At 41.7% G+C, this 27,194-nt stretch overlaps 2 protein-coding genes across 8 annotated transcripts in view; one reads left to right on the top strand and one right to left on the bottom strand.

Moving 5' to 3' along the window:
- Positions 1 to 550: 550 nt before the first annotated feature.
- On the top strand, positions 551 to 17,775 carry NPHS2 (NPHS2 stomatin family member, podocin). 2 transcript variants are annotated; one of them, XM_060088538.1, is made up of 8 exons: positions 551 to 824; positions 4,966 to 5,069; positions 7,787 to 7,859; positions 9,469 to 9,551; positions 11,909 to 12,112; positions 14,859 to 14,914; positions 16,250 to 16,328; positions 17,497 to 17,775. In XM_060088538.1, the coding sequence occupies exons 1-8, from the start codon at positions 551 to 553 to the stop codon at positions 17,773 to 17,775; spliced, it is 1,152 nt and encodes a 383-aa protein (XP_059944521.1). The 2 variants fall into 2 exon arrangements, with proteins under 2 accessions (XP_059944521.1, XP_059944522.1); XM_060088539.1 differs by lacking the exon at positions 11,909 to 12,112.
- Positions 17,776 to 19,603: 1,828 nt separating this feature from the next.
- The window catches only part of AXDND1 (axonemal dynein light chain domain containing 1), a 76,204-nt gene continuing 68,613 nt past the window's right edge, over positions 19,604 to 27,194 (bottom strand). For 5 of the 6 annotated variants that reach the window (XM_060088541.1, XM_060088544.1, XM_060088543.1 and 2 more), the window contains 2 exons: positions 23,961 to 24,043; positions 22,760 to 23,094 (listed from right to left, as the gene is read on the bottom strand). In XM_060088541.1, the coding sequence (XP_059944524.1) occupies positions 22,761 to 23,094; positions 23,961 to 24,043 (417 nt within the window). In that variant the 3' untranslated portion in view covers position 22,760. Of the gene's footprint in view, positions 20,022 to 22,759; positions 23,095 to 23,960; positions 24,044 to 27,194 lie in introns of those variants that run through there. The other variant, XM_060088542.1, reaches the window with a different exon arrangement.

A 27,194-nucleotide genomic window follows, 5' to 3' on the forward strand; every position in this document is an offset into this window, starting at 1 on the left:
CAGAAACCGTAGGGCCAGGATATAAAATAAATTAGGAGAAAGAGGAAAGGTAACCTTGGGAAGATCTTAAGGGGGAAGACGGGGGTGCTTGGGGAGAAGTTTCTAATTCTACCTTAAAGTTACCCTATCTGGACGACTTTTTTCTTTCCCGTAAGCTCTTTAGTCTTAAGCGAGGACCACATGCCCCATTCTATACGATATTTACAAATCATAAAGCAAAATGCCATCACACCTTCAGCGGTTTGCGGGCCTCCGTAGTACTTCACCTCAAATTTTCGTCTCTAGAAACACATTTTAAAACGCCACAAACTGGCACATGGGTTTTCACAAAAACCCAGTGTTGAAGGTGGCACCAAGTCTCAGGGGTGGCGCGCCCTGTCCACAGCTCCCCTGAGAAACAGCTGCCGGATTTCACCCCAAGCAGAGCCCCGCCCGCCCACCGCCCAGGTCCCGCCCCCGCCCAAGGTCATTATAGTCCCCACGGGACGCACCCCGCATCCCTGCCAGCGACTTTGCAGGAACCGCGCTCCTGGATTCGGTCGTTCTGAGGATGGAGAAAAGGGCTCGGAGCTCCTCCAGAGAGGCCCACGGGAGAGGCAGCGGGTCCTCCCACAAAGAGAACAAGAGGGCGAAGGCCGAGAGGGGCGGCAGAGGCCGCGGGCGCCGGGACGCCGGGCCGGAGCAGCCGGCCCTCGGGCGGGCAGGGAGCCCGAGTGAGCCCCGAGCGCCTGCAGCCACCGTGGTGGACGTGGATGAGGTCCGGGGCTCTGGCGAGGAGGGCACCGAGGTGGTGGCGCTGCTGGAGAGCGAGCGGCCTGAGGAAGGTACAGCGGTCAGGCTGAGGCCCCGGGAGGGGGTGCGGCCTTTCCAAGTGGTACCCAAGGGATGGCAATTAAGGGGCAATGAGGCACCGCACTGAGAGCTTCGGAGGCCAGAGCAGCCTGCTGGACCTGCTCAGCTTCCCAGGAAATGAAAGCCGCGAGATAGGACCCACCGACCCCTCAGTGGTGGAGACCAAAATACATCAGAAGAAATACAAGTAACATCAGCTAAATACCGCTGTTCTCAGGGGTCAGCCATGGATGGGAGGTGGGACGGAGTGTGATCCAGGTTGGGGACCAATCAACATGGTTCAGGGCAACTATGTAGCTTATTCTCCTCTCCTCCTCAGACTTTCCTAAAAGTATTTTACACTTTGCAGTGATCATACTCTCTAAAAAAGTAGAGGCAGCAGAGCCAAGTAGAGAAAAGCTAGATCTCAGTTTGAATCTCAGCTAACTATTTGATCATAGTCAGGGACTTAACCATGTATCAAATGGGGACAGCAATAGTACCCACCTCAGAGGGTAATTGTGAGGATAAAATAAGACACTCAAAGCACTTATCTTGCACAAAGCCTGGAGGGAAAGAAAAAAACATCCTTGCAAGCTACAAGAGGCAAGTTAGACCAAAGGGAGGGAATCACAGGGAAAGGTGTCTCTTTGGCTTCTGCAGGTGAAGCAACTCTTAGGAACAAATTTATCTGCTTCCAAACCTTTCTATAATGAATGGAAGAAAAAACTCATTACACCTTAATTTCAGGGTGAGGGAGGTTTAAAGGAAGGTAAATAAGGAATAGTGTGTTATACTACTTTCTGCTGACTATGAAATTTTAACATTTCCTGGCTACCCGCACTGCCCTATATGCTGCAGCACTGAAAGCTATGACTTGAGAAAGATTCCAGCAATTGGGATATAGTTTATGTTGACCATGTTAATGCTGTTTTGCCTAACTGATGCCCTTTCATGGGTCAGAAACTTCTGGTCATTAAAGGGTTATTGGATTCACTGCTACAGTAGTGCTGAGGTTAGAGGTCTGTAAGTATTGTGCTTCAGACCACATCAGTGGGGTAGGGAAGGAAGGGAGCCCCATTATTGGAGCTCCTACTATGTGCCAGGCACATGCTAGGTGTTTTACTGAGTATTATCATTCCCGTGGCACAGATGAGAAAAAATGCTGAGGAATTAAGTAACTTGCCTAAGACCTACAGGTGGGAAGTGGAGAAGCCAGCATTCCAGAATAAAACAGTCTTATTGAAAATCCCATCCTTGCAGGGTGCTATCCCTGATTTCTGGTCATGGTTCCAGCACTGCCAACAACTAGTTGTGGCCTTGGGCTAGTAGCTTCACCTTGTGGGCCTCACTCAGTCTGTTCAGCTATAAAGTGACTAGAGCTTCAGACACCCCCAAGCAATGGATAAGCCCATTAAGGATGAGACACCCTTGCTGAGCCCTTGTCTGGGAGGTTTCTGTGGCTCCCAGAGGAAAGGGGAGCAGACACATCAACATCCCCTCTCCTCCTCACTAGTACCACACTCCCACAGCCAGGCTACCTAAGATTCGGGAGAAACTAAGAGAAGCTTCACTTTACTGAAATGTTGAGGATTCTCAGACTGTCGTATCTCAAGGCGCTTCCTGCTTTAACATGTAGTGTTTCACTATTCACTTACACTAAACAAATTGAATATTCAGGGAACTCATTCTAAGAGAATAATATTTTGTGAGTAAAGCTTCAAGTTAGATTTGGGTATACATATTAGTTTTCTGTTCACATCCCTAACTATGGTATGAAGGAATTTTGAGGACTTTCTTCACTTATAAAATATGAATTTTGTCGGTATGTGCATTTATTTATTTTTACTTACCATGGTTACCACTGGCAAATGAAATATATTTATAAACTAGTAAACATGGCAATAACACTGTTATTGCTCTTAGGGAAGAATATTGCAAAAACTAATACGATGTTGATAGAAACACCTCTCCCAAAACTGCATCTCCCAGAGTAGGTTGCATGAGAAATAAATTCCATAGAACATGAATTTGCTTGGAGAAGACATCGCCTGGTCAAATGTTTGGGAAATACTAGGTTAAACAAAGCTAAGGGGCTTCCCTGGTGGCGCAGTGGTTGAGAGTCCGCCTGCCCATGCAGGGGACACGGGTTCGTGCCCCGGTCCGGGAAGATCCCACATGCCGCGGAGCGGCTGGGCCCATGAGCCATGGCCGCTGAGCCTGCGCATCCGGAGCCTGTGCTCCGCAACGGGAGAGGCCACAACAGTGAGAGGCCCAAGTACCACAAAAAAAAAAAAAAAAAAACAAAACAAAACAAAAAACCAAAGCTAAGAATGCTTCTTTACTGCAGGGATTCTCCTAGCTTCAATATGCCAGTGACTGTTGGGAAGCTCCAGGAGTGGGATATAGTACACAATATTTCCTAAACTTGTTTGCTCCAGGAACACTTGCTTTGTGGAGCACCCTGGAGGATTAGTGTTCCATGAGACACAATTTGGGAACTGCCATACATTGGCATTTAGCACCGAGTTTGGTTTTGTGCTGGTGCAGCTTGTATATCTGCCCTCTTCAAGTAATCTGCACATCAATTTGGTGATGACCTTTCCAGTTATTTTGCAAGCACGGAAATCAAATTTTCAGGCCTACTAATTAATTATTCATTTCCTTCCCATCCCTTAAAAATAGACTTTTCACCATTTCTAATCTTTAGTCACCTTCTATTCCTCTATAAGATTTTTAAACTGACAAATAATATCCCTTTGGCCAGTTTTCTAGTACCTGTGGATTAAAATTCTTGAGATTTCTATAACCATTACATTTAAATCATTTTCATTATCCACTTCTCCTTCCTTCCTACATTCAACAAGTATTTATTGAGCACCTGTATGTGTCAGGCACTATTCCAGTCCTGGGACACGGTTTAAACAAGACAAGGCCCCAAGAAGCTTATGTCCTTGAGACTGAATTTTCCCTGATACCATTTCATTTATCACCCAAGCAACCTGGATGGCCTGTACTCCAGTTCCTTATCACTTTTGTATAGGCACAAATGGGCTAATATTACCCCATATAGGTGATTTTCAAAGACTGTCTAAAGATCCACACCTGAAGCCAAAGAAGGGGCTCTCATGGAGGAATTTCAGATATTGGGGCAAGTGGTAGATGGAGCTGTAATTTCAGGGAAGATGAACCTCTGGACACATGTGGTTTGAACCACTTCAAATAGAAGAAACTATGCAGAGAGGGACAAGGGGTCCTGTTTTTTCTCAAAATTATACTTCTAGAGGATACTAAGGAAATATCATCTAAGTATGGCTGTGTGTGTGTGTGTATGTGTGTGTGTGGTGTGTGTGTATGCCTTTTTGGCACATGCAAATAAAAGGAGCACAGCTTCTGTCCTCTAGTTGGAAATGGATAGCTCAAAAGTAAAGCCAATCATGTCTAACAAAGTTGACAGCAATCTGCTTTTCACACTGAAAAACAAAGACTTAAATGGAACCTTTGTAATGCTAACAGCCTTTGGAACATAAATCTATTTTGTAGCAATTTCATTGATCATGTATTTTTAAGGTACCTATTTAAGAGGGGCTCAGATAGAAAAAGTACTTTTGTAGCAGTTACCACTAGGTAAACATGAGTTTTAAATGACAACACCAGACATGTAAAAAAAACACAGTTCGGTGCTTTTATGTTTATGTCATTTCATTCTTATGCCAGAGATATGAGCTATTCCACGAGATAGTTATTATGAAATAGTTATGCAATAGCATTTCCTTGAATAGATGAGAAAACTGAGAGGTTGTGTACCTTGCTTAAGGTCATTTGGACAGAAAATGGTGGAGCCAGAACCAGAACCCAGACCTTCTGCCCAGATTCTGTACTTGTTCCAGTGTACCCTCCACTGCCTTTCCAGGAGCCTGCTCCACCTTCTATCTGCCCACAAAGCCCTTCACACAGACCGCGCCTCCGGCTCTGGGAACTGACCACGCTGATATCCAGCTCGTTCCACTATTTCCAGCAAAGTCGGCAAACTGCTCTGACCCTAATACCAAGGACTGGACTAGAGGTGCTAGTCAGTGAATATGGTGAAGTTCCAATATAATTATTCTTTTGCTTTTTTTTTTTTTTTTTAAGGTACCAAGTCTTCCAGTTTAGGGGCTTGTGAGTGGCTTCTTGTCCTCACATCCCTGCTCTTCATCATTGTGACCTTCCCTTTTTCTATCTGGTTCTGCATAAAGGTGAGATTCCATGAGGACTCAATATGTAATTTCCTGGTTTCTCTCACTGACCACACCATGTCCACTCTCATTTCTGTGTTTTGGTGTGTGTTGTCTGCTCTGCATGGAATGCCCTCACTCCCACTCACCTTCCAGGAGGGCTCTTACTCTTTATACCTGCTCAGAGATAACTGTGAAGCCTTCCTTGACTCCTCCAGACTGTCATTCTTCCCCCACTGAGATGATTACATGGTATTTGCCCTTTATTCTGTTAATATGGTGTATTACATTCATTGAATTTTGGATGTTAAATCAACTGTGTATTCCTAGAATAAGTCCCACTTGGTTATGATGTATAATCCTTTTTATATGTTACTGGAGTCAAGTTGCTGGTTGTTTGTTGAGGATTTCTGCATTTATATTCATGAGAGATACTGGTCTGTAGTTTTCTTGTCTTGTGATATCACTGTCTTGTTTTGGTATCAGGGTAATACTGGCCTCAGAGAATGAGTTGGAAAGATTTCCCTCCTCTTCTATTATTTGGGAGAATTTGTGAAGAACTGGTATTAATTCCTCTTTAAATATTTGGCAGAATTTACCAGTGAAGCCATCTGGTCCTGGACTTCTCTTTGTGGGAAATTTTTAAACTACTAATTCAGTCTTTTAATTCTGGGTCTTTTTCATTTTTATTTTTCTTCTCGAGTCAGTTTTAATAGTTTATGACTGTAGGAATTTGTCCATTTCACCTGTTATCTAATTTGTTGGTATATAGTTGTTCATAATATATTTTCTTTTATAATCTTTTTTATTTCTGTAAGGACAGTAGTGATGTCTCTGTCATTCCTCTTTGACTCCTGATTTCAGCAATTTGAATCTCCTCTCTTTTCTCTTGGTCAGTCTTGCTAAGTATTTGTCAATTTTGTTGATCTTGTCAAAGAACCAACTTTTGGTTCAGTTGATTTTCTCTGATGCTTTTCTATTTTCTATTGCATTTATTTCCACTCTAATCTTTATTTTCTTCTTCCTGCTTACTTTGAGTTTAGTTTGTGCTTCTATTTCCAGTATATTAAGGTAGAAAATTAGGGTATTATTTTGAGATATTTCTTCTCTTTTGTTATAGGCATTTACAGCTATAAATTTTCCTTTAAGCACTACTTTAGTTGCATCCCATATGTTTTGGCATCTTGAGGTTTTGTTTTCATTCATCTCAAAGTGTTTTGTTTTTTTAATAAACTTTTTAAATCATTGTGTTTTGAATTTACAGCATTTTTAAATTTTATTTATTTTTTATTTTATTTATTTTTGGCTGCATTGGGTCTTTGTTGCTGCATGCAGGCTTTCTGTAGTTGCGGCGAGTGGGGGCTACTCTTTGTTGCAGTGCACAGGCTTCTCATTGTGGTGGCTTCTCTTGTTGTGGAGCATAGGCTCTAGGCACGCAGGCTTCAATAGTTGTGGCTCGCAGGTTCTAGGGCGCAGGCTCAGTAGTTGTGGCACACAGGCTTAGTTGCTCCACGGCATGTGGGATCTTCCTGGACCAGGCTCGAACCCATGTCCCCTGCATTGGCAGGCAGATTCTTGACCACTGCACCACCAGCGAAGTCCCTCAAAGTGTTTTTTAATTTCTTTTGTGATATCTTCTTTGACCTATCAGTTACTTTAGAGTGTGTGGTTTAATTTCCATATATATGTGAATTTCCCAAATTTCCTTCTGTTATCGATTTCTAATTTCATTCCATTGTAATCAGAGAATATACTTAGTGTGCTTTCAATCCTTTTAAATTTATTGAGTTTTTTTATGGCCCAGCATATGGTCTATCCTGGAGATGTTTCTTGTGTGCTTGAGAAGAATATGTATTCTACTATTGTTGGGTGGAGTTATGCATAGCTATCTGTTAGGTTTAGTTTGTTTATAGTGTTGTTCAAGTTTTTCTTTCCTTGTTGACCTTCTGCCTAGTTGTTTTATCCATGATTGAAAGTGGGATAGTAAAGTCTCCAACTTTTATTATTGAATTGTCTATATCTACCTTCAGTTCTTTTGGTTTTTGTTTTATATATGTTGGAACTCTATTTTTAGGTACATATATGTTTACCATTGTTATACTTTCCTAACACGTTGGCCATTTTATCGTTACACAAATGTCCCTCTTTATCACTAGTAACATTTTTGCGTGTTTGTTTTAAACTTCATTTTGTCTGATATTGGTATAGTCACTCCTACTCTCTTTTGGTTACTCTTTGTGTGGTATATTTTTTTCTATCTTTTTACTTTCAACCTATTTGTATATTTAAATAAAAAGTGTATCTCCTACAGACAACATATAGTTGGCTACAGGCTCTTCCTGAAGGGTGATCTGAGCACCTGCATGGCTGCTGTAAGGTCTGCAAATAGCTAATGAGTGATACATGTAAAAGCTCACAATGCATCAATCACAGCAATATACAAAATTAAATATGCTGTGACTACTTTGATTTGGTGGAACCAATTATCTTTTAGATAACCATGAATCTCTAATCAAAATTCTGTCCACAGTCTCAAAAATTATTATACTTTTTCATTGGTTTCTGAAATTCTTCATTTACTAAGTATATATTTTAGAAATGTAAGTATTAACAGAAATTTTTTCTTGGTTCTCAAAGCAAAAGATTTCTGATACCTAGGATCACTCTCACACCAAGGTCTTTTGAATACTTCATTTTAATCTCTTGGAGTGATTCAAAAGCATTAAATTTTCCTTTAGGTTATACAGGAGTATGAGAGAGTAATTATATTCCGACTGGGACATCTGCTTCCTGGAAGAGCCAAAGGCCCTGGTAAGAATGACCTTTTTTACCCCCCAGAGACTTGCCAATTTCTTCAATCCATGCATATTTGTGATACAGCCCTCAGATTACATGAAGTAACTTGATTCATGATATCTTCATTTTTCAATCTGTTACTTGTAACACAGGTTATTAAGAAATTCTTCAGAGAGCATTACTACCAGGTCACAGTGACCAAAAGAGAGAGTGGATGCAAAAAAGCTGAATGCCAGGGCCAGGCTGGCTGGAGTAGCAAGTAGGCTAGGACCTATGACCAGGCACTGGTTTGAGTAGAACATGTAAGTGGTCTGAGTCCTGTGAATTCTCAGAGCAAAACTGAGCTAGTTCAGGATCCAGGGAATCAGAACAAACCAGGCTAGATAGGCAAAGTTCAGCATCCAAGTAACAAATTGGCCTTCAGTTCATGAAATTTAAGAAACATAGATTAAGCACTTCCCATGTTTCATTGTTTAACTACAAAGGATATGAAGATGGATGAATTAGACATGGTCTCTAGTCTCTAGGAACCTAAAGTCTTACAGAGTTTGTATCCAGAAGTCCAAGCTGATTATGGGGCACAGATAGAAGTATCGTTAGTCTGAGAAGTCTAATAGTTGGGGTTTGAAGAGCTAAGCCAGGAAGACGTGAGAAGAAGCAAAGTCCCACTGTGCATAGATTGGAAAGGGTCCAAGTTCCAAGCCAGCTCTACAGAAACAGATAGAGAATAGAGACCAGGCTAGGAGACACAAATCAGTTTGAAGATTCAGAACCAACAGATTGGTTCACACAAAAATAGAACCAGACCCTGTAGTTCCAGAACAGGGACTGCCTTGTTCTGGTTCTAGTTCTTGGCATCCTTCTCGACTGGGTTTGAGAGGGCTAGTAGCTGGGTGGCTCCTCAGAGAGATCATGGGTGCTGTGAAGTACTGCTGATTCCAACAAAGCTTGGGCTCTTGTACAAGCCTACAGTGTCCAATGGTCTCTCAGAAAATCTCAATAAATCAATCTAAAATATTGATTGCACATTGACCCTATACATTATATTGGGTGGATGAGGACTAACTAACCAACCAGAAGGCTGGTATCATGATGTTGCTATTCTGATTCCTTTGGGGCTCACATTTTAAGAAATACCACATGGAGGTTGCTGGCTCTAAAGTTCTTACACACATGGATTCAAGAAACAGTTTTACAGAGCACCTAAAAGGCACTAAGTTAGGCACTAAGGCTAACAGGAATGCATAAGATGCTCTTGTTATAGAGTTTAAATATAGTGAAGGAGACAGATGTGTAACCCAATATCTGGACAGGTCAGCACCACGACCAAGGTGATCATACAGCCCATTTTGCTGGGGATAATCCCTGTTTATGCCTGTTGTCCTGGTGTAAGTCATAATAGTGCTCTCCTTTCACCCTCAAAAGTGTCCCAGCTTGAACAACAAATTATTTGGTAGCCTTAGTAACAACAAACACACCATGGGTGGAGGTGGGATGTGGGGAGGTCTATGGGCAGTTGGAGGCTAAGAAAAGCAATGCAACATGCAGCTTGACGCCAAGAGTGAACCCCAAACGGCCTCCATGCTAGCCATTCACCTGTCACTTCCCCTGCCCCCTCTTCTAGGCCTTTTCTTCTTTTTGCCCTGCCTGGATACCTACCACAAGGTTGACCTTCGCCTCCAAACCTTGGAGATACCCTTTCACGAGGTAAGCCAAGTGGTGGATTTTGCTTTCTTTCTACATTTTCCCTGGCCGAGCTACCACTTCTGGGCCAGAGGAAAATGACTATTTTTGCTCAAAAGTAGAAAAGAAAAAGAGATATGGGCTACATCAAAATTTAAAACTCCTTTACAACAAAGGACACAATCAACAGAATGAAAAGGCAACTTACGAAATGGGGAAAAAACTGCAAATACTATATCTGATAAGAGGTTAATATCCAGAATATATAAAATTTTATAACTCAACAAGAAGAAAGCAAACAATCCAATTAAAAATGGACACAGGCCTTTCTGATGGTTAATGTTATGTGTCAACCTGGCTAAGCCATGGTACCCAAATATTTGGTCAAATACATCTAGATGTTGCTGTTAAGGTATTTTTTTAGATAAGATTAATATTTAAATCAGATGACTCTGAGTAAAGCAGATTGCCCTCCATATATGGTAGATAGTATATATACTTGACTTGAATAGACATTTCAATACAGACTTGAATAGACATTTCTCCAAAGCAGATATACAAATGGCCAAAAAACACATGAAAAGATGCTCCACATCACTAATCATCAGAGAAATGCAAATCAAAACCACAATGAGGTACCACCTCACATCTATCAGGATGGCTTTATTAAAAGACAGAAAATAATAAGTGTTGGCAAAGATGTAGAGAAATTGGAACCCTTGTATACTGTAGGTAGGAATGTAAAATGGTGCAGCTACTGTAGAAAACAGTATGACAGTTCCTCAAAAAATTAAAAATAGAATTACCATATAATCCACCAATTCTACTTTTGGGTATAGATGCCAAAGAATTGAAAGCAGGGTACTGAAGAGACGTTTGTATACCTATGTTCATAGCATCATTTTTTTTTCACAATGGCCAAAAGGTGGAAGCAATCCACATGCCCATTAATGGCTGAATAGATAAACAAAATGTATATGCCGACAATGGAATAATAATCAGCCTTAAAAAGGAAAGAAATTCCGGCATATACTACAACATGGCTGAACCTTGAGAAAAGTATGCCAAGTGAAATAAGCCAGTCACAAAAAGACAAATACTGTATGATTCCATTTATATGAGGAACATAGAGTCATGAAATTCAGAGCAACAGAAAGTGAATGATGGTTGCGGGGACTGCCAGGAGGGGAGAATGGGGAATTGTTGACCAGTTTTCAGTTTTGCAAGATGTAAAGAGTTCTGGACACTGGCTGCCCAACAATGTGAATGTACTTAACACTACTGAGTTGTGCACTTAAAAATGGTTAAGATGGTGAATTTGATGTTTTGTGTATTTTACCACAATTAAAAGTTAAATGTAGAGATAACATCTAGACTTTCCTGTTACTGATTCAGATTTATAAGCCTTTCCTAAACTGTCTCCCACTTTCAGTCTGAGGTTCTTTCTCATTCTTTCTTTTGGTAAATGGAAATGTGAATAAAAATAATATACTTTTAAAAGGCTTATTTTATATAATAAAGTATAAAAAGGAGTAAAACTTATACCTAATCCTATCACCCATAGAGTTGATATTTTAGAATGTATCCTTTCAGACTTTTCTATATATGTGGTTGTAGTTTCAGACATATATATGTGTGTGCGTTTGTATATCACACCATACATACTATTTTGCAACATGTCTTTTTTCACTCAACAGTCTACTGTTATCACCTTTTCATATATTACCTATGCTTCTACCTCTTTGCTTTAAACAGACACACAGCATTTCATTGTATGGATTTTACTCAACTAATTTACTCAACTAATTGAGTAATTGGAATTTACTCAACTAATTCCCATTGTTGATATTATTTCTACTTTTTTTATTACAATAAGCAATACTATGAATCATATCCTTGCAGCTAAACCCTTGAAATATATCCCTGTGATTAATGTCTAAAAATGGAAATGTTGTGCACATACATCTTTTAGGGCTTTTGATATGTATCACCAAACTGCCCTCTAAATGCACACTCAATACATTTGAGTGCTTGTTTCCCAGAACATGTTGCTCTTTTAGGAGATTATTTTGGCAGCGGTTTTAAAAGACCTGATATATAATCAACGGAATGTTTTCATGTAAGAAAATTATCCTGATTTTTGTTTTTACAAAAGGATTTACAACAAGATTCCTTTAAATTCTGAGTTCTTTAGTGTATTTAATACAAACTCCATAATTTAAAAAAAAGTCTATTTTGATTAAAGGGCAAGCCAACTACTCTTTTTCTTACCATCATCTTACTCTGAGGAAATACCCTTTGAACATATTTAGCTCCTCTATCCTCATGTGGGAAAGGAACCCAAGAATCAGGGTTGTCATCCAAATTTTTTTTCTGCCTAGGTTGTAACCAAAGATATGTTTGTAATGGAGATAGATGCCATCTGCTACTACCGAATGGAAAATGCCTCTCTTCTCCTAAGCAGTCTTGCTCATGTGTCCAAAGCGGTCCAATTCCTTGTGCAAACCACCATGAAGCGTCTCCTAGCACATCGATCCCTCACTGAAATTCTTCTAGAGAGGAAGAGCATTGCACAAGATGTAAAGGTACTTAGATGAATTTAACACCAAGTATGCTGAAGTATCCCTTTATCTTTTATTCCTTTCTTCATTGGCCATTTACTGAATCTTCCATGCGCCATGCATTCAAAGGTACCATCCTGTAAGGAGCTGACAGTTAAGAGGTTGCCAATTGACCCTGAGCCAATCATAGTCACCTATCTGTGCTGATTAGCCTGTCATTGCCACAGTTTTTGTTCTCAATACAAAGAGTGGCTTTAGACTCATTGTAAAGTGCCCACATAGCACAAGGTGGTGGGGGTGGGAGCTGGCAGGTGTGGTGTGGCTGGACAGGGTGGGTTGGTGGGACACAGAGATGATAAGGAATGCATCTTGGGATCTTACAGTCTAGTTGGGGAAACAAGCAAAGTTAGCTAATGATAAGTTCAAATAAGACTTTCAGATGAAAAGAGGTAAGATGTCACAGACCCTTATGTGATTAATTACCCAATCCATCATCTAGATTTGATTGAGTTGGAATGATAGGAGGGAGAGAAAAGCAAGAGCTGCTTCACAAGCAGCAGCGTCTAGGCCGCAGGCAGCAAGCTCAGTGACCTTGCCCACAACCAGGGTAGGCATCTTCACTTCTTACCAAGACAAGTTGGCAAAGGTATTCAGAAGAGAGATGGGAACAAAGCAGCATTCTAGGCAGCTGGCCAGTCGGGCGGCAATTACCACCAGTGACGGAGCCCGTCATTGAGGCCATGAGGCACCCAAGCCCAGAACTGAGTTCGGACGCTATGAATCGAGTCTAGCTGAGGGAAGACCTCAATAGAAGGAACTAAGGATCGAAGACATTGATAATGATTGTGCCTGATGGGGCCTGAGCAGACACAGCTGAGAAAATGAAGTATCCAAATGTCGTGACATGTCCAATTCATCACTGATAAAACTGGGATTAGCATCCTAGTGGAAGAAGGAAGAATTCAGGAAATAAGAGAAGCTGAAAGGAGAAGTTAGAACAAGAAGACTCAGGGGAGTTGCTGCTCTGGAATTTAAAAACCACTCACATTGCTCCCCTCTGCCCTCCCTTCAGCCTGTCTTCCTGTTCATCTCTCCCCTCCAAAGGATAAAGGATAAGGTCCAGACACTTGACACTCAAGCTTGCCCTTGTTATGCTGAATTATAATTTATGTATTTACCCATTTGTCTTCCCATACCATGAACTCCATAATGTCAGGGGTCATATTTTATTCATCTTTTGTCCTCAGTACCTGGCATGGGGCTGTTACATAGCAGCCAGATACTGGGTTTTTGGATGAGTGGATAAATGACCCAACTGTTGTAGCCTCACCTCTTGCTGTCCTTCCCCCAGTGTATCTAATCCTCCAGCTGACTTAGTGTTTCTCCAGTGTTCAGTGTGTCTATGCTTCCATGCCTGCTCTTAGGCTGTTCCTCTGTACCGAATATTTCCCTCTTCCCCACAGGCAAAATCGTATTGTTCTTTAAGATGTCACCTCCTCTATGAAGTCTTTTTCAACATTCCTTCCTCCCATCAACCCCCTAAATTAGTCTTCTCAGGGTTCCCAATGCACTAAGCTAACTATTTATCTAAGCACCAAGAAATCATCAGAAATAAGTTAAAAAGGAAAAAGGGTATGGCCCGTATATTGCTCCATGCCCTGCCCCCCTTTCCAGAACACATAGTTCATTTTCTTCCCACTCCTGGGATGGGGAGGTGGGGAAGATGCGTGCCACCAACAGGAAGTGAAAGCACCCGTAAATGAATATTATATGGAAGAGAATATCATATGAGAGAGACTAAAGATTTTGGTTCTCTAATAAATGCATTTTAGAACAAATTTAACAAATATACCATCTCTATTATTTCCTATTGCTTCTGTAGCAAATTACCACAAACTTGACGGCTTAAACCACCACCAATTTAACCTTACGGTTTTTTTTTAAAAATATCTATTTATTTATTTATTGGCTGCGTCGGGTCTTAGTAGCGGTGCACAGGCTCTTGGTTGTGGCACACGGGCTTAGTTGCCCTGTGGCACATGGGATCCTAGTACCCTGACCAGGGATCGAACCCACGTCCCCTGCATTGGAAGGCAGATTCTTTACCACTGGACCACAAGGGAAGTACCAACCTTACAGTTTTGAAGGCCAGAAGTCCAAAAGAAGTTTTACTGGGCCAGAGTCAAGGTGTCAGTCAGCAGGACTGGTTCCTTCTGGAGGTTTTGAGAGGAGAATTCATTTCCTTGCCTTTTTCAGCTTCAGGTGGCCACCTGCATTCTTTAGATCATGGCCCCTTCCTCCATCTTAAAAGCACAGCACTCCAACCCCTGCTTCCATCATCACACCACCTCCTCCTCTTCTGTAGCCAGATGTCCCTCCACTTCCCTCTTATAAGGACACTTGCAGTTGCTTTTAGGGCCCACCAGCAAGATCCAGGATAAACTCCCCATTTTAAGAGCCTGGAACTTAATTGCATCTGCAAAGTCTCTTTTCGGGTAACACTCACAGGTTCCAGGGATTAGGGCATGGATGTCTTTAGGAGCCATTAGTCAGCCTACCACACCATCTTTAATTCCACAAATATTTGTTGAGTGGCACTGTGCAAATTCAACAATTTTTGCAAGGCCCTATAATGTTAAAACAAAACAGGGAAGTACATAATATCCTTTCAGAAGAAATGTGCTTTCTCAGTGCAATGGCCATCGGTGCATAGGGGTGTTCTCCTCCCACCCGGAGGTTCTTACTGACATCTCAACTCTTCCCTCCACAGGTTGCCTTGGATGCAGTGACCTGTATTTGGGGAATCAAAGTGGAGAGAACAGAAATGTGGGTAGGAAATTAACCAGGAAGAACAATATGATAAAGGGAGATATTTTGGTTTTATTTAAAAACTTCTATTTGGAAAATTATTTTCATTGAATGAGTACTGTAGCCATATTAGCATAAATTTGGAAGAAAGAAAAAAATTTACCTATTACCTCATAGCCATAACATAACCACTGTAACATCTGGGCAAATTACTTTCAGATTTCTATGGATTTAAACAATTTTTAAAGATAAAATTCACATAACAAAACTCACCATTTTTAACCATTTTAAATTACAACTCAGTGGTTTTTAGTATATTCACAGAGTGATGCAACCACCACTACCATCTAATTTCAGAATATTCTTATCATCTCCAAAAGAAAGTCTGCATCCACTAAGCAGGAATTCTTCATTGCCTCCTCAACCCCTAGCCCCTGACAACCACTAATCTACTCTCTGTCTCTCTGGATTTGGCTATTCCAGGAATTTATTATAAATATTATAATCACACAATCTGTGGCCTTTTGAGTCTGGCTTCCTTCACTTACCTTAATGTTTTCAGCATCCAACCATGGTGTAGCATGGATCAGTACTTCATTCCTTTCTATGGTCGAATACTATTCTATTGTGCAGCTGGCTACACCACATTTTGTTTATCTACTCATCAGCTGATGGACATTTGGGTTGTTTCCACTTTGGGACCATTATGAATCATGCTGCAATGAACATTCATGTGAAAGTTTTTGTGTGAACATGTTTTCACTTCCCTTGGGTATATACTAGGGGTGGAATTACTGGATCATATGGTAACTCCATATTTAACTTTCTGAGGAACTGCCAATTTTTCTATGTATTTTTTTATAGTTACAATCAGGGGGAAAATACAATTTTGTATCTTTCATGCAATACATTAAGTATTGTTCTCATTTGGTCAGTTCTACCCTTTTCAAAATCAGTTCTCTTTTATAAACTTAGATGACTTCCCTCATTATTAATAGTATGGCTCTTCAAGGCTGTTCTTCATTATTGAAATTTAACAGCCGGGATTTAGATTAAACTTTAAGTGGGAAAATGTTCATCGTATATCAACACAAAATTTGTTTCACTTGTAAAGAGAAAACCATAACTCTACTATAGCATCAGTGATAAGAAAAATCAGCATTTGAGGCACTGCCCTGAAGCTGCTCTTCCCTGCCCACTGTCTGCGCAGAGGTCGGGGGCCACACACGCTGCTAAATCAGAATTCGCTGTACGTCATGAAATGACAGCAGAGAAGGTGGCAGGTCTGTATGAAAGCTCCGGCTGCTAAAAGCAGTGCTGCACACCTACCTACCCATGCCCTTTCTCTTTCAGTAAGGATGTGAGGCTGCCAGCCGGGCTGCAGCACTCGCTGGCGGTGGAGGCCGAAGCACAGAGACAGGCCAAAGTGCGGGTGAGCCAGCCCTGAGCAGGCCGTCCTCCTGCACAGCTGCTCTTTGAGGATCACCAGAGAATCCAAAAGAAGGCCTCCTCATGGAGAACATTTCCCCTTCGCTCCTCACCTATTCATCCAGGCGCTGGGGGGAATCTGGCTTGTGCCCACACCACTCTATTAAAATTGCTCTCCTCAAGTGTGTTCATAGCCTCCTAACTGACCAATGTAAGGTCTCTTTTCCTGTTACTCCCTGTCTCTGAAGTTATTGGTAACAGTGACCTTCTCCTCCTTGAATCTTGCCTTCTCCCTCTCTCCCTAAAGGCATCTCCCCACACTCCATCCCTCTTCTCTAGCACTGGCATCTTTCCCTGGGTAATATCAGTCACCTGTCACCTCTAGGTTAATGACACCCCAACCTGTATCGTTAGCTTTGCATAGCTCTGGAGGGACAACCATGATCAGGGCCCAATTCCCTCAACGCCAGAGCTGAGAGAAGGCTGTGCTACTCATAGCCTCTACTCAGGCGTGCCAGGGAGAAGATGTGGCTGCCGGCAGCTCCTGAGGATTCAGGTGTGGGCGGGAAGGGTGTTGGGAAGAGAAAATGAGGACTGGAGGGAGGGTGGATTTCCCTTAAAGAACAGAATGTAGGTAAAGAAAAACCCCTAACTATGTAAGAGGGTGGATAACTTTGGAGCTTTGGTGGAGGAGGAAGGCAGTCCTCTGGGCAGAGTTGCTTCTAGATCTCCGAGTCCAGTGCCCTTTGCCCACTTTAAGGTGACATTTGGGTGGTGAGCTTCATGCTTTCTCTTCCGAAATGCTAACCTGAGTTGGGAGTCATTCTTTCAGGATTCCATGTCTTTGCCTGGAATGCTGGCCAACCTTTCCTCTAAATGGCAAAATCCTACTACTCTTCCAAGGCCCACCAGACATAATAACTCCCCTAACACTTCCTCTATACTGGTCATGGCCCTTAAAAACTTCTACCCTAAATTACAATTAACAGTGTAATCTCTCTGCCTAGATCAAGATCCTTAAGAACAAAAGATAGTCTGCTCCCCTGTGCTTAGCAACACCTGTCACACAGTAGATACTAGTGCTTGTTTGTTGAGTCACACTAAGTAGGATTAAAACCTTCATGGGGCGAAGAAGAAAAATCACTTTGCTTTTCTTCACATCCCTTGTCTAGATGATCGCTGCGGAAGGGGAGAAGGCTGCGTCCGAGTCCCTGAGGATGGCAGCCGAGATTCTGTCAGGCACTCCAGCTGCCGTTCAGCTTCGGTACCTCCACACCCTGCAATCCTTGTCCACAGAGAAACCGTCCACAGTGGTTTTACCTTTGCCATTTGATTTGCTAAATTTCCTGTCTTCTCCAAGCAGCAGAACTCAAGGAAGCATCCCTTTACCAAATCCTTCCAAACCTGTTGAGCCACTGAACCCTAAAAAGAAAGACTCTCCCATGTTATAGGAGGAAACAAGGATAATGTGACTGCAAAGAGGGCTTTTGCCACGTAACAGCCCCGAGCAGGGCCCGCTGTCCTCACTCCCTGCCCTTTGGTTGCCACGTGGAATGCCCCTGGAACGTATGAAGTCACAATGCAGCAACACAAGAGAAGACAGTGAAATCACGTCATGACAGAGAAGCCATATAACATGCTCAGGTGGATCCTCTCATCAGAGTAATTATGGGAAAGACCTTTAGCCAGCATTCTACTTTGGAAAAAATTTTGAGTCTATATGTGGCTAAATGTTGACTTCTGAAGATGTAGTTTAAATGTCCTTTTCGCTGTATGCCCTCTGGCCCCTTTGGCAAGGTCTTTGTTGCTCCCACAGCCCTTTCTACATGTCCCTATCATTATGCTTATCACACTCTGTTGTAATCTTGAGATGCAGGCTTCTCTCCAACTATACCCTGAACTCCCCAGAGGCATGTCTTAATCATTCCCCTCCTCTACCACACTCAAGCTTGTGTGCTCCACCCCAGGTTATTTGCATCTAACTCTGATAGTTGCACCACGAAAGAGACACTTCCGTGTTTCTGAGTGAATGAAAGAAAAAGAGATGTACTTGGGCTGGATATAAAATTTACACCTAATTAAAGAACTTAAAAGGAATTATTTTTATAGAGACTCTTTTTTTAAATAGAGAAATAAAAGGACAAAAACATTTATCTGGTACATGTGGCTTAAAATCTGAGGAAGCATCACTATAAATATGGGACTGATGTGTTTTCAGGGTTGGCCCATAACCATCCCAGTGGCAGGCCTGACCAGTGGTTGGGCTTAAATAGGGCTGAGGACTCTGGAGTCAGAGGGTTTCTGAGGTTTAAGGAGCAGGCAAAGGCCTACAATTACAGGAGACAAATCCAAAGGAACACCAAATATGCGGAGCCAAAGCAGGTGCAGAAATCTTGGAGGTGTTTGGAGCCAGGGAGAGAGAAAGCAAATGCAGGTGAGCCAGGAGCAGTGAAGTAGGAGGGGCCCCTGCTGAGTGACTGCCCAGACGTCCATTTGTCATTTGCAACATATTTTTGCAGCTCAGTCCATCTCTAAGCCTAGATGCATCCAGGGTCACGAACAGAGCAGATAAATGAGGCAATAAAAGTTAAAAATGGAGATTCTGGGTGAATCTTCAGCAACACTAGCCCCTGTGAAGGAAGCCATCTGAGCAATGGCCTGGTGGCCCATCGCCATTGTCAAACAATCCAGACACAGGTCCAGCAAGCTAGGGGCTCTGGCACCAATCAGCTCTGTGATCCTGGGGAGTCTTATACCTATTTGGGGCCTCTATTTCATTCTGAGAAATGGGGATAACAGTGTCTCCTCCACCTACTTTGCAGGGTTATTGTGAAGACCAGATAAATCTTAAGAATGCCTGAAATAAGAAATCTGAAAATGCTGCAGAAACCTAAGGGCATTATCAGGATCTTCTCTCTCTCTTTTTTTTTTAGTTTATTTATTTTATCTATTTATTTTTGGCTGCATTAGGTCTTCGTTGCTGCACATGGGCTTTCTCTAGTTGTGGCAAGTGGGGGCTACTCTCTTCACTGCAGAGCACAGGCTCTAGGCATGTGGGCTTCAGTAATTGTAGAACGCGGGCTCAGTAGTTGTGCCTCGCCAGCTCTAGAGCATAGGCTCAGTAGTTGTGGCGCATGGGCCCAGTTGCTCCGTGGCATGTGGGATCTTCCCGGACCAGACCTCGAACCCGTGTCTCCGGCATTGGGCAGGCAGACTCCTAACCACTGTGCCAACAGGGAAGCCCAGGATCCTCTCTTTTAATTGAAAAAATAATGCTTTTTATTTGCCACTCCTCTCTGCAGAGTTCAAAGTCCTCATAAAGCATTATTTTCTTGACAGAAACTGACACTTTTCAGAGACTTCTGCTGGGAAATAAATTGAAGAGGCTAGAAAACCTTTGCACAGCCTATTTTTAATCTTGGAAGTAAGCTAATACACCGACTCCTTACAGCTATCACTGTGACTTTTAAAGAGAAGATGTCCCTGAGTTGTCTGTCATGGCTTTTCTGGTAGCTGTTGCAAAGGGACTCCCTTCAATCAAGCCACAATGTCAGCTCAAAAGTGCAGAGATATCTGGGGTGGGTACAGTGACAGAAGCCACGGTGAAGCCTAGTGTCCTATGGTTGCTATTTGGATTTCATCCTGTAAGTGGTTTTAGTCTGAGTTCTGGATTTAGAACCCTCCTTGCGCTGTACCTCTGAAAAGACAAAAACAATTATTGTAGTAACAATATATTTACTAAGGACTTTTAACTTTACAAAGCATTTTTAAAATTCTGTTCTGCATGAGTAAGCCCCAAGCTACAAACTATTTGCCCAAAACTTGACTCTACATTGGTTATTGGGAATGAGAATGCATTTTCTCAAAGTTTCAGTGTAGTCAGTTAGTGGGTCCTGGAAAAGAGTAGTATGTGGTCAAGGAGAGAAGAGAAAGAAGAATATCTCTTCCTTCCAGTACGTACCCCAAGCTTGGTGGGAAGAAAATTTCAAATAGAGCCAGTATCCAGAATCCTCCCAAATCCATCACTGTACCCCTTTTGTATCTCCTGGTCCCTCCCTCCAGTGTCCCGTGCACAGACCCTACACAAGCCCCACCCCTGGGATGGGTGCAGGAGGACTTCTGCTGTCAAGCCTGCTCTCGCTGGCTGCTCCATGACACCAAGGTTCTCACCTGGAATCCTTCCAACTGGCTGCTGCCACCTTCATCCCACATTTGACGGTCACCTTGTTCACACCCTGTCTTGTCCCCATTCCTAATCATAAGCCTCACTTTGATCAGAGACTAAGCCATATTCATCTTTGTAAACTCCCCTCTCGATTCCTTTCTTCATTAATAACTCAGAACACAGTGATTTGCTAATTGTTAAAAATGACATAAAACAAAAATAAATGTCTTCCTACGCTATCCAAATCTCTTTACTCAGCATTCACAAGGCTCCTACCTTTGCCATATGATTTTCCATTCCTTCACTGCACAACTATCAGGAGAGAAGTGATCTCCCTGCACTAACTCATATAAATATGACCCAGTATATGCCATATGCATGTCAGATTGCTCCAGGGGTGTCTGTATTTTTTAAAGGAGCTGCCTGCTAATTCTAAGAAATGTCTAACTTGTGGGTTTTTCGGAGAAATGTTCAGGTCACCGCATGGCATGGGGACTGTCTTGCTTAGCAGCCAGTTCCCCTAAGCTTTGCAAGGCTTCTCATCCTGTACTTTTGAGCCCCTGGCAATGACTTTGATGAGGGCGTGGAGGAGGGGAAGAGTGGCAGTAACCTAACCTTGTGTAGGTTATTGTTTGCAGGTTGGGGCCTAACTGTATATCGTTATCCTCCACCTAAAATTATTAAAACCTTTTAATTCTGGATTTAAACTAATCCCCAAGACTTTTATGGAAATGAACAAAACTAAAGTGACTCATTCTATGTTGAGGTAGCCGCCCCAGTTTAACACATAGACCTTTTGTGTAGTTTGCATACAGTATTTAGTTTTCTGTAAACTGGAAAAAGTCTAGTTTCCAGATTATCAGGATAAAATTACACCACAATAGGAGAAGATACAATTTTTTTTTTTTTTTTTTGCGGTATGCGGGCCTCTCACTGTTGTGGCCTCTCCCATTGTGGAGCACAGGCTCCGGACGCGCAGGATCGGCGACCATGGCTCACGGGCCCAGCCGCTCCACAGCATGTGGGATCTTCCCAGACTGGGGCATGAACCCGTGTCCCCTGCATCAGCAGGCGGACTCTCAACCACTGCGCCACCAGGGAAGCCCAATTTTTTTTTTAATTCATGAAAACCCCCTCACATATATTCAGACCTAAAGCTAAAGGATTTTCACACCTGTAATGATTAACATTTTACCAGTTCAGAGTTAACAGAAGGGGAGAAAATGGGCTCACACTCCTCCTCCAACATTGACAGGATATACCATAGCTGGGCCAGAGACTGTGACAGATTGACTAATTTACTGCGTTTGCTGGGGGGGCATAGGTAGAGACAGGGGTGACAGGAAAACAGAAAGTAGATATCTGCCCAGTACTACCCCTGGCACCAGGACTTGTCCTAGGAACTGACGCAGGTTGAAGATGAAAGCAAAAATAAAAAAATAGCCTTCAATATTGGGGATATTAAGAACTGTTTGAGGGCAGATTATAGATTAATTACAGATAAGAAAATGAAGAGTTAAATTCCTTTTCCTATAGAATAAAGAAGATTATTTTCATCATAGACAATCCACTAAGTACTACAAACTAAAGACAAAATTCCCCATAAACCTCCATCAACCAGAGACAATATATACCAATGTTTGGGCATATTTTGTTCTGGTCTTTATTCTAGCTTTAAAATATTGTGTCATATCCTGTTTCCTGCATTTGATATTTTAACATAAGAATTTCTCATGTCATTACAAATTCCTTGCAACTACTATTTTAATGGTTGTATAATATTCAGGTATTTTAACGTTGCATAATTTATTTAATCTTTCTTCCATGATTGGAAAGGTAGGTTGTTTTCATTTTTTCTTCTTAGATACAATGATACACTGAACACCTTTGTGCATTAATTTTTGTTTCTGTATTTAGGATTATTTTCTTAGACTAGATTCTCAAGAGTGAAATTATTAAGTCAAAGTATATGTGTATTTTTAAGGCATATCCATGCATACACTCAAATTATTTTCTGAAAGAGCTATATCTGTTTGTCCACCCACAAGTATTATTTGTAAAACTAATTACTTTGCCCCCTCTGGCCAGCATTGTATTCTTTGCTTTTAAAAAGCTTTTCCAGTTTTATAAGTAAAAATTGTATTTCATGTTAGTTTATTAGTTACCATTGTTAGTCATTTGGTTTTCCTTTTTGAGACTTGTCTGAACAAGATAATTATATAATTATATGTGTGCACATTCCTAGGAGAAGTACGAACTAGTAGATCACCACTAAAGATATTGATACTCTTCTAAAATATTTATGACCCAATCACATTTTTGCTCATAAATACAACCTAAATAAAGCAAAATGAGAAAGCAATCGTCACCTTTCTTTGGAGATTTTGAGGCTCTTTCTACTGGCCTGATTTCTTCTTCTTCATCTTTTTCTTCTTCTCTTTCTCCTTCATTTTCTTCTTCTCCTTCAGATTCCTTCTCTTTATACTTCATCAGAATTTCCTCTAGTTCTTTCTCCAGTTCTTTATTTCTTATAAGGGTATAATGAAGTTTTTCATTTGCATCATCAAACTTCTCCTCTGCTTGTCTGGCTCTGCTTTCAACCTCTCTGATGTGGACAAAATCCAGAGAAACACAATAAAATGGAAAGGTTTGGAAAAGTGTCTTTCATATCTAGAAACTCATTATCCAAAAAAGGCAGTGGGATTAGAAGAATATATCTGAACAGTACAAATAAGGGAAGCAGCAGCATCAATGTTTAGCCAAGAATTGGGGGCCTAGGAGCTACTCTGGATGGTAATGTCAGAGTGCAGTCATGGTGTGATTTAAGAATACGATATATTTATCATTTCTTAGTGAAATCTGACTTTTGGGTATTTGGAATTCTTCATCAATAGCCAAGGAACCCCTTTTCAGTGGTTAATCTTGGCTTCTCTTTATTGATGTGATCCAACAAACAAATAAAATAGTGTCCCTTCTTTTCCAGCACCTTTAAAACCAGATCTTACAATCAAGAAAACCAGTCTGGAGTGTGTTTCTTAATTACTAGGGCACATGTTATATGTCTATATTCTCTTCTCATAGCATTCTTAGCTATTTAACTCTGTGGTCATTCCTACTGTTTGGGTTATGTAACCTTCTTTCCTGCACACAATAGCTTCTCCCAGTTCCATTTATTTCTCTAGTTCATCTCTTAGAAACATACTGAGTTGGATCCCTCCTAACACTCTACTCCCACCCCAGATTTACACATACACACTTGACTTCCTCCATCTTCACTGTGGCTGAGGACAGATGTCCCTCCTGGAGCAGTGTAGTTCACTGCTTCTAGCAGAAGATTTGAAGACACCCATCCCACTTGTAAGGAAAAAGGAAGCAGGAGAACCAAAGGTAAGCCAAGAGGCGTGCATTTCTCAGCTAGACCTCCTGGTCAGCAATCTTTGTCTTCTTACCATTTTGGTGTCTCATACTTACATTAACTTCTCCTGCATGCGTTCAATTATAGCCATTGCTTCAAGATACTTTGGGGCCAATGTACCTTCATTAGCTGATTCTCTCTGACAAAGAAAGTATATACTATGAATGAACTGAGAGTCCCAAAGATAAATAGCCTCTTTCTTCAGTATGTTCTGGACCAAGCCTTCTTTTTCTACTATCCATGTTTATATAGCAGATGATTAAGCACACTCTTAATACCAAAGAAGAATAGGGATTTCCTGTGGCCAAATACCATACCAGCTTGCAAATTATTCACACTCTGGTGGACATAAATTTGATTAGAGTTGTAAAGAAGAAGCAGGGAGAACAATATCAACAAAAAGAAGCAGGGAAAGAAGAAAAGGTTTAAAAAATAAAGAGAAGGGTAAACATGTTTCTTTAATTAAGTTAAAGATCAAGAAAATTAACTATATTTATCTTATTAATAATTTACTTCATTAAGCACATAAAAATTGCAAATTGCAAAATTCAATAAGATCTTTCAGTTCCTTAGGGAACTTCATAAATATCAAGGCAGAGAAAATATGAAAAAAACAAAACAAAACCTCTTGTACTTATTTTGACTCTATATTCCAGAAAACAAAATAAGAAGAAGATAAAAGAGAAAATTTAGAAGACAAAAACTATAAGCATATTTTGAAATGAATATTATGAGACATTTTCCTAGAACTGTGTACTTTTAAAAATCTCATTTATTCATGTTTCCCAAACAGAGGCAAGTAAAAGTTAAACCCCACCTTACAGATGGAAAGGGAGATCTAAGAGGATAGGCAGCCTGCCATAATCACAGAATGATCTAGCGGGTTAAAGCAAAACCCTCATCTAGGCCTCTCCATCCTCAATCACACATTCCATGGCACTATGCTCGCTTTTTCTAAAAGCAAACCAGCGAAAAGAAACTGTATCAAACATTTTCACTTTTACTCTAGCTCTTTTACTCTCTTCTTATTTTCCCAGTCACATATTTTCCTCATTCTGTTTTGCTTCTCCTTTGGGCAGTTTGTTTGGGAAGTAAATGCTGTCATTGTTCAGCCTGGACCAGCAACCTGGGATGTGGCTGTGCCTATACAGCACACACTACTAATTTATTTGTTCTTTGAATCCAAAAGAAAGGCTTTCAGAGCAGAGGCATCTGGAAATGCAGTTCCACACTTGATTTATATAGCTGCATGAAACAGGTTTAACTGTAGGTGGAAACCAAAGTAAACCAGGACTGTACTCTGCTAACTGTATCCATTTGAGCCTTCCGACTCTCTATTAATTCAACAGATAGCTATTTAGTTACAATGTGCGAGGAAAACATCCCTCTGTTTTGACACCAGCAAGTACAGATTAATGTTTTGTGGTCCACTTCAAACCCTTCAGCAGGAAATTCCCATGGTCCAAAATGCTGGACGTTGGGCTTCTAGAATTATGGCCTCCTCTATGTACGCCAGGTGACAACCTTCCCTGCGTCACCCATGTACTGACACAGATGCTTCAAGGCTTATCACAGATACTGTCTTGGGCCCTCTTCTCATATTTTGAAGCTTCCTCTGGCTTTTATGCTCTTTTACCTGCTGTATAATAGAGACACACGTGGGCCGCATGGCTCTTGGAAGCAATCGCATTAGACCCTTCTTATTCGTGCCAACCTGCTGTAGTTTTGAGCTAGTCTCTCTCTCTGACTCCAATTATGCCTTTGGCCTTTTTGGCTTGGTCTTCCTGAGGTTTGACTCTACTAATGGACTTTAGATTGGACTAATACCTCTGGCTTGAGCCTATCGTAGGGAGGATCTGGCTCTAGACCCAGTTCCTTGGAATCCAACACTCAGTACTGAACTCCTAGCCAGCTACAGTGCCCCTGTCACCTTTGGACACATTTTCTGGAACCACCAATTCCAAGGACTCTTCCCTGTTGCTGTTATAAGATGGGTAAGTTAGTTACTGCTCTTAATACCTATGCCTGGGGTACATGGTATTGTGGGAGGAAAACACAGGCTCCTAAGGGCCTCCTTCAGCTTGGTGAAAAAATACTGCTGATCCCCCAAGTCTGGCCCCTACTCTCCCTTCCAAAGGAGTTTACAGGTGGTCCAGCAAAATCTCCCATTTTCCTCATACTTACAACTCTTTACAGACAGCCAGGACCTATGGTTTGAAGATAGGCCTAAAAGAGATGGTTTCTAACATCTTGCTTGTTAAAGTAGCTGAGCTGTAGGCAAGCCAACTCATGCAGCCAGACGGCAGTGCTTAGGGTTCACTGTAGCTCGGAGCACTTTGGGAGCCTCAGGGAGAGCCTGCTGAATTTAGTCACCCCATACCTCCACCATTTGGTTGCAATGTTAGAGCTCAGGCTGCTTCTCCTCCAGGGACAACTTTGGAATGAGTCCAGTTCAGAGAGGGCCACAAGGGGTGCCCTGCAACAGGATCTCAGACCTGATTAAACTGGGCTGCACCTGAAGGCAGAGCAGCCTTTCCCCAGGATGAGCAGAGGCAGTCAATGCTGCTTACTGGGGTCACTTGATTTACCAGTGAATCAGGCAAGTGCCAAATTGGGTATTGCCTGAAACAGGCACAGCAAGCCAAGCCTCGTACATGGCTCCTGCTTTGAGTATGGTCTTCAGGAATTCCCACAAAGTCCTAATTTCCAGCTAATTGAGGAGAGTTTGGAATAATTGATAGTTCACCCCTTCTCCTCCTAGTTATGGTGGACACTAGGGCATCAGGTAACGATATGAATGAGGCCCTGGTTTAGCAGGCCAAGCAATTAGCCTGTCCAAGCCGGTGGTGACTTACCACCACTACTCCTGTTATCACTCATATTTCAACCCCCAGAAAATCCTGTGCTGGAGTCATTTGAAGGAGGAGATACGAGGAGCAACTGGAATTCTCCGTGCTCAGGTCCCTAGCCTCCCAGTGGAAACCCAGGACCCAGCTATTGCTTGGCGCTCTCCTGCTCTATAACTCAGCTCCCGGAGACAAGACAAGTTATACCTGCAAACCACAAGGTTTCCGCTTCCCTATCCCTTCCTTCCTTTTCTCTTTCCTTCCCCAGTGTCAATCAAACATACTGCCTCTTGGGAGTTGTTTTCAGACCAGAAAGAGAGAGTGCCACTGCCCAGTAGGACTGGTGCCTTGGATCTGTATCCTTGTTAAATGGTTGCTTATGTTCTTAGGGCCAGAGGCTAAGTGTCTGTCAAAAAATAAATAAAAATTTTTGTTTTTTTAATT

The sequence above is a fragment of the Mesoplodon densirostris genome, chromosome 2 (assembly GCF_025265405.1).
Source record: "Mesoplodon densirostris isolate mMesDen1 chromosome 2, mMesDen1 primary haplotype, whole genome shotgun sequence".
Taxonomy (NCBI): domain Eukaryota; kingdom Metazoa; phylum Chordata; class Mammalia; order Artiodactyla; family Ziphiidae; genus Mesoplodon; species Mesoplodon densirostris.